The sequence below is a fragment of the Nicotiana sylvestris genome, chromosome 7, assembly GCF_000393655.2.
Source record: "Nicotiana sylvestris chromosome 7, ASM39365v2, whole genome shotgun sequence".
NCBI lineage: Eukaryota > Viridiplantae > Streptophyta > Magnoliopsida > Solanales > Solanaceae > Nicotiana > Nicotiana sylvestris.
Window position 1 is genome coordinate 152,223,629 of NC_091063.1, and position 8,032 is coordinate 152,231,660.

Below are 8,032 nucleotides of genomic sequence, written 5' to 3' on the forward strand. Positions count from 1 at the left end.
CATCCTTGAGCCTTCACATTCCAATCTTGTGCTAGCTTCTTGAAGGTTGACTCGACAGAGTTTTGGTGAATAAATTAGTCATACTAACTCCAATGAATATGTTGCACCTTGAAAATTCTCGCTATCACATTGTCATGCTTATAGTTATAGCAAGATACAAATGAGCACAAATTACACTTAGGATGTAGTACTTCAGGACCAAGAATTGTATATGCTTTAAGCAATTTAAATCCTTTAAGGACTGTCATATAAGCCATATAAATAGACTTTAGATGCATATCAAGTTTTCATGTCATGCCGACATATAAAATACATAAAACTGATTGCAAACACCTATTTACTTTATACTTTCGAGTGTTTGAACTACATGTCCAAAACTACATGTCTTTCATATGAAACCAATTCTATTTGAATTGTTTCTCCAGACTTAAGATCCTCATATCTATTTAGCGTTATCATAGATGTTCTCGACGAACATTTTATGTCGGTTCCAATATTTTTTTTCTTCATAAAGACATAACATAGAGATCTCTTCCTTCATATTTTTAGGTACATGAATCTCTCATGAGTTTTATGAAGTGTTATGTCATGTGATCTTCTAGAACACTTGCCTCCTTTATTATGATCATTTTGATCATTTGCTCATCTTCTTTATCATGAAGTTTATTTGAAACCGATTTGTCTATACGCTTTAAGCGCACCATAGACTTTGTCCTTCTAAGACTTAATAAGAGCATTTGCAATGAGAATATAGTTACTTTCTTTAGGTCAGCAAATGCGTTTGGCATGCTTTGTAATATATTGCAAGTGAATTATCTTTTTATGAACTTCAATTCATATTATCTTATTCGAGGATCTAAATGTACAAATAATAATTCATTCCATGTAACTTTTTCTCAACTTTTATCATATCTACCCCTCATGTTAGAAAAACTAATTTGTTTCCTCAACTTTGAGAACAGTTGATACCCAATTTTTCCCTATGTATTTCTTTTACATGCAAATACTTTCTAATATCATATAAATACATATATAAGTATGCCCAAGTGTTTTAGTATTTTTCCAATTTTTTTAAAAGATTTTTAAATTGATTTATTGCTCAATAATTATTCCCAAAATTATCACTTTGGTGAATAATTTATTTTATTTTCATATTTATACCAAAATATAGGTAGGTTACTTTTCATATATTTTTACAAATTAATTTGGTATTTTAAAAGCTAAATTGCATATAATTGCAATTTAGCCTGCTTTAAGATTTAATAGCGTTTTATAATTATGAAACTGGTTTCAATATTTTTTAATTAATATTTATATACTATTAACGGATCCAGTGCTTTTAATTTGCTTTCAAAATCATTTTTTACTATTTTTATAAAATAAAAAAGGAAAACTGACTATTTAAATTTTGGTCTCAGTTCGTTTCAATTGTAGCCCCATTACATTTCGATTTTAGCCTAAAATTGACCCAATTTCAAACTCAAATTCGGACCAGCCCAATTACCACGCTAACCCGACCCAGCCCATAACCCCTTTTAATCCCGGTCGTTGATCATTTAGATCAACGGCCACCGTTGCTTATTACCTTTTTTAATCCAAACGACCCTAAACCCTACTCATTCTTTCAAAGACGCCGCCTTTGAATCCCTTCTTTCTCTCAACTCTCTCTCAACTCACCTCAAACCCTAGCCGCCGCCTCTTACTGAAACCCTAATCCATGGCTTCCCAGGCTCATCGGAGGCCTATACCAGCCTCTCATGGCTTCTACGTGCTTGTTTCTGAGGTCCTATGACCAGATCTTGAAAGGTTTCGACCAAGCCTTTGCTTGATGACTGTTCTCCGTTCGTTTTCAACCTTTGTCCGGCCAGCCATGGCTATCCGAGTTCGACCTTCGACTTTCCTACTTAGATCGATGGTTTTCAAAGCATTCCTTATCACCTGGGTTTCTTACAAAACCATAATATCTAAGGTTCCTCCGATTTTATTTCAGATCTGCTTCGGATCTATGTGTGTTTTGAACTTGCTAAGCATTTTTCTCGTAGTTTCTTTAATTTTGCTTTCAAAACTCTTTATTCTTCAACTAGGGTTTCATGATAAGTTATTTCGAATCTCTTCTCTGATTCTCGACATGTTTTGCTGTGTTTTGATTGTGTTGTTTTTCTATTTGAGTTAGCATGTTGAAAACCTAATTTTTGGAATTTTGTTTGAGTTTCTTAGTCTGTTTGTTTGTATTAGTTTGATTTACCTTGTTTACACCTTATTAGCGTTGAAAACCCTAATTTTCGGGGTTTATTTGAGATTCTGAATTCGCTTGTTTGTTTCACTTGTTTATCGCCTCTAAACTCGACTAATTTTCGAAAACCCTAGTTCTTTGGGGCCTATTCGAGTCCCTTGAGTTTATTCGTGCAATTCGTCTGTCTGAAGTTGCTCAGCCTGATTCTTTTTGTTTCAGCATCTCTCTTCCTTATGTGATTCCTTTTTATTCTGAGTTCCGACTATCTGTCAAACTCGACTGTGTTTTCAGAAAGATTTTTACTTGATTCTTCACATGCTTCTGATCTTTTCCTCTACTACTAAATTACTAAAACCTCACCTACGTGACTATCATGCTATGAATGCTTGCTCTATGCTATTACTGTATGTTGTTCCTTCTCGCCATAGCTTGGCCTCACATGCTTATTACTTGTGCACTTCATTTATATAATGAGTCCCTTCTGTGATTGATTTTCAAACTCGTGATTGATTTTCAGAACTTTTCCTTATGAAATTCTGATTTTTTACTCGCCCGTTAAGGGTTAATTAATTCTCTCTCTTTGTTTGGCCTTACCAGATCTTTTCCAAAATAAGTACATTCCTGTATTTATACTTAATCCCTTACTATATGGTTTTACTGCTCCTTTTATGGTAACAATCATTCTGCTTACAAATTGATCTTCTTTCCTTATATTAATCCCATTAGTGTCCGTTTGAGTAGTAATCCCTTGATTAAAGGGGAATACCTGTGTTAATTGGTTCTGACTGTGTTTATTTCCATGTTTGTGTTGAAACCTTATTTGTTACCTTATTCTCTACTCATTTTCAAAACTATAAATACCTGTACCTCTTCTCTTTCAAAAAACAAGTTCGAACACACAACATAAGTCACCACTTCTTCTCTCAAATACACTTAGGTTTTCTAAAAAAGCATTCGAGTTTTCTCTGAACTCATAAGCTCTGTTCTCTGATTGTGTTTTGGCTGCAAGTATCCTGCTTTTCTTTGTGCTTACTTTTCTGCAACTGGTATGTCTCCTTTTGTTTAAATTCTGCCCCCTCTCTTATGTGTTTATGCTTCAGTCTTTTCTTTGTTTATTTTACTGCTTTCTGCAAGCTTGTTATTCCTGCTCCTATACGAATCCCCATCCCTGAACCCTTTGTCTGCTGAGTTATGGTTCAGAAAATATGACAACCCTTGACATTGTTGTTCATGTATATGGACTGGACTCCCTGAGTCCTAAAATCTTTCAATTCCCATTTCTTTTCCCCCTTATATGTATTCTGAGCTTGAGACTTTGGTATGGCAGTGTCCTAATCACTGCCCAGACCATAGTCTGACCTTCAATAGGTCTATGCTCTTATTTGTTGGCTGAACATGCTTGGTCAGGGGTGTGCCAGCCTACCTCGTGGCTAGGCATGACCACCAGCCTGCCATGGCATTCCCCAACCCCCTCTCTTGCACTTACACTCATTCTTAGAACCTAAGTTCTGCCCCTCTCTTGTGAGCCTTGCTTTGGGATCCATGAGCTCCCTCTGAACTTGGACACCTGAGGGCTGGCTCTTCCACACTGCACTGTAACTCTTTCTAATTAACATCTTGGGTGTAAGCACTGCCTGGAGTTCCTGAAACTCCTTGGATCTATGAAACACCCTAGATAAGAGAAGACTTTGGAAATCTGGATCTCGAAAGTGGTTCAATCTCATATTGTTAGATACTAAGTCTGAATTAGGCTGCTCGGATGTAGCTGTAATTTTTGATGTATTTTTAATTTTTGTCTTATTTTTACTGGTCTGTAATAATTTGTATAAACTCATGGGATTTTAGTGAAAAGGGGAGGGGTTACTTTTCATGCACAAAAGGGTAGAAATCATGTCTATAGGTTTAATTTGTACACTGCGCAATTTCACACGTAGAGACCATGCTTATAGGATTTAACTTCTAAACTTTCTGCAACTATGCATATAGATACCGTGCTCATAGGGGTTTACATTTCTGCACATATAATACCATTAGGCAAACTATAGGCTTAATTATAAAGTTGCATATAGATACCATGTTTGTAAGACTCCTGTTAAAAAGTGTTAAATAAGTTAACGTATAGAAAACATGCCTATAGGAACTTCGAGTCGGAACTGTCTCATTTGTTCAAAACAGCACCAACCGTTTAAATTAATATATACTTTGGTAAAACTGGCATTCTTCTGTGATTTTCTGAACCTCGTAAGTTAACAAACATTTTCTAAACCATACTGGCATTTTCTGAAACTCACTTTTTTCTGATAAGGTTCGTGAAACTCTTTTCTTCCAACTAGTCTGCATGTCTTCTGAAGCTCCTTTCTTTTCTCTTAAATCTTTTTCAAAACAGTACATTCTTTTTCTGAAACTCGTTTCACTCTGATAAAAAACCGGTAACTCTTCATAACCAGTTCGCTTTTTTGAAATCGTTAGTTCTATCCAACACATAGCTAAAAGTAGACTAGTCCTTAAGAACTGCATTCGAGCGAGCCTAATGCGGACTTCCTGTCTAAAAGTATGTGTTGAACCAGTCCGCTTATCGCTTTAATTTTAAAGACCAAACCAGTACATGCAAGGCATGCTAAACTCTATGGCTTATCTGACTTAAGGAGGTTTACTTGAGCCTTACTTGCTTATCTGCTTCCCCTTTTACTTGCATTATGTGTTTTGATTGACGCCTAGTGTTTTGTCCTTTGAAAGCCCTCAAAAGGCCCCAAATCCCTTTCCCTTTAGGATTAGTAGTCCTAAATGCCTCCGGGACTGATAGGATTGGGACGGGTACTAGCATGCAATAAGTAACAAAACTTTTCGCGCTTTAATACCTTAACGGGGTGGGATGGGTAGAATATGGATATGATGACCGGTGCGCTAATATCACGTGCGACCCCTCTTCTGAGGAGTGATTGCTGGATATTGCATTGATGTGATCCATATTATTTGTAAACCTAGGACCCCTCTCCCCTTTACTTGTTAATTTTTAAGTTTTCTTTTAAATTAATTTTCCAAACTCTCTACTCCTTCAACTCTTAAACTTGTTTGCAAAACTATGTGAAAAATCCTTTTCTTTTCTACTTGTCTGCTTAAAGTCACAATTGTAGCATGGCCGGGAATCACACCAGTGGATCTTGAGGGGTGCCTAACACCTTCCCCTCGAGATAATTTCTAGCCCTTACCCAACCTCTGGTTCTTCATCTCAATTCTTTCTTAAAGTGTCCTAATGCACTATAATCATTAGGTGGCGAGTCTTCAACTTCTAAACCCAATTCTCGAAAGGGAATAGAGTTGTCCTCCCAAATGTCGTATACCCGATTTCGACTCTTAGAAAATGGGGGCGTCGACAAGAACCCATCTTTGTGAGTTATGGTTTTAATCAAAATATACACCGCACATCAATAGTAATAAGATGAAATTATTTGGTTCCTGACCCTGAACCACTTGTGAGAGGAGAAAATAATATACTTTGGTATATAACATATATCAAACTGATGTATATAACTTTTATTCTCATAAGAAATAGTTTAGCTATTAAGTGGAGGCACTCAATAAATCATTTTGCTAAACCAATTGTGTTGTAAACCAACTTATCAAGATGAACTGTCTTGAATAAAAAATCTGGAAATTATGCTCGAAATTAAATTATTGAGCAAGTTACTTCGCAAACACCGACCAGGTTGCGGGTTAATAATAATCGTACATGTAACCATCTCATAGATGCATCTTATGTGGTATACATGGCAGGTAAATGAGCCTATATTCACCTTTGATATTTCCAGCATTCGTGGGATTCATTCTCCATTTTAGTTGGTATATTAATTTGTTAGATCTAATTTTAATGATGAAAATAATATATTTGCTTCTTGTGTAGGAACTCTTGGATTGGCGAAATCACTAATAAAGGAACGTATGGATTGAGTTACAAGATTGACGGAATATAGGCGTGATTAAAGGAAGAAGCAATCAATCCTGAAGATAGTAACGAAATCAAGGGACACGATTAAAGGAAGACGAAATCACAGAAGATACAGATGGAATCAATCATAGTTAAACGCAAGGACTCAGACAAATCCAGATCTCACTGAATATTCATCAAGTGTCTAAATATATAAGATCAAGATTCCGAGTTCAACAGAGCCGTTGAAGAACAACTTTATTCTTGGAAAGAATCAATCTCTTTCCAAGGATCAAATCTCTTGGGTTGGCAAATCTCTCCAGAATTCAAGCCTCTCTCTCAAAGTATTTAGACCTGTAATCACACCTTAGCTAGATATACTTTGATCGAACCAAACACCCTCTCTTTGTTCTACTGCAAACAAACATTGTAGCTCTCTAAGATCTGCTGTGTAACAAGTTAGAGAAGAAAGAGAGAAAAACACTGGTGAGGCATTGTATCAAAAAAGACGAGTGATATAGGAACTGAGTGATCACGTCATTTCCGTTGCACTCGAAGAAATGCATTCACTAAAGAGAACTCCTTTGTAACCCAAGGGGACTGGACTAGGATTCGCATTCAACCCAAACAAGTATAAAAATTCTGGTGTCTTTATTCCTTGCATTTACTTTCAGCATCTTATATTCTGCTATTACAATTGTTAGTTTATTGCATCTAGTTGACTAATTGAAAAATCAGTCAACTAATAGAGATTAAGTTTAAAAATTATACAATTCACCTCTCCTCTTGTACTTTCAATTGGTATCAGAGCAAGGCTCACATTTTTCTTTTGCTTAACAGCTTGTGAGAAAAGATGATGGAAAATCAAGTTATCATAGGAGCTCTCTTCCAGGAAGGAACTTCACAAGTTAGACCACCATACTTCAATGGATAATATTTCTCTCATTGGAAATTGCGTATGGAGATCTATGCCAAGGCATACGATGTTAAAGTTTGGAGAGTTATCTAAAAGGGGAACTATCCCATGCCAGTTGCTACTCCATCACTTGCTGATCCTGAAGATATAGATTCATATACAAAAGAGCAAATGGAAGTGGTACAAGTTAACAATAAAGCGAGAAACCTACTTTATAATGCCATAGGTTTTGAAGAGTATGAGAAAATCTCTAGCTGTGACACAGCCATAAAAATGTGAGACAAGCTTGAGGTTACATACGAAGGAACTAGCAAAGTAAAGGAAACACATATCAACATGTTAGTTCATGATTACAAACTCTTTTCAATGAAAGAAGAAGAGTCTATTGAAGAGATGTTTGCCAGATTCAGCAAAATAATCAGCGATCTAAAAGCATTTGACAAACCATATACGAGTGAAGATCAAGTCAGAAAAATTCTCAGAAGCCTACCAACCACTTGGCAGACCAAAGTAGTCACACTTGAATCTCAGGATCTAAATAAGTTATCCTATGATGAACTACGAGGAGAACTCATAGCCTTTGAAAAGACACATCTCAAGAAGACTAGTTAAGAAGAAAAAAGGAAAACAGTCGCATTCAAGGCCTCAACTGAAATAGCTGAAAATGAAATCGATGATGATCTTGAAGCTCTACAAGAAGAGAATGCTATGCTATCAAGAAACATGGATGGCTTAATGAGAAGATTTAGGAATACGAGGAAAGGAAGAATTCCACCTAGGCAATCCAGGCAATACAATGAACATGACAAGACTGATGGAAAATGCTATGAGTGTGGAATATTTGGACACATTCAAGCTAATTGCCCAGATATAAAAAGAAAAATTTCTAGAGGCTTTAACAAGAACAAATCTTTTGGAAGTTGGAGCGATAAAGACAGTTCAGAACACGAAGAGATAG

At 36.1% G+C, this 8,032-nt stretch overlaps 1 protein-coding gene across 1 annotated transcript; it reads left to right on the top strand.

Moving 5' to 3' along the window:
• Positions 1 to 7,182: 7,182 nt before the first annotated feature.
• Positions 7,183 to 7,686, top strand: LOC138873966 (uncharacterized). Its single transcript, XM_070152461.1, has 2 exons — positions 7,183 to 7,254; positions 7,360 to 7,686. The coding sequence occupies exons 1-2, from the start codon at positions 7,183 to 7,185 to the stop codon at positions 7,684 to 7,686; spliced, it is 399 nt and encodes a 132-aa protein (XP_070008562.1).
• The last annotated feature ends 346 nt before the right edge of the window (positions 7,687 to 8,032 follow it).

Bases quoted from the DNA above. Each gene is read 5' to 3' on its own strand.
- LOC138873966 (XM_070152461.1), top strand. From the start codon at position 7,183: ATGCCAGTTGCTACTCCATCACTTGCTGATCCTGAAGATATAGATTCA. The intron at 7,255-7,359 runs GTACAAGTTAAC...ATGTGAGACAAG, and splicing joins CAAAAGAGCAAATGGAAGTG to CTTGAGGTTACATACGAAGG.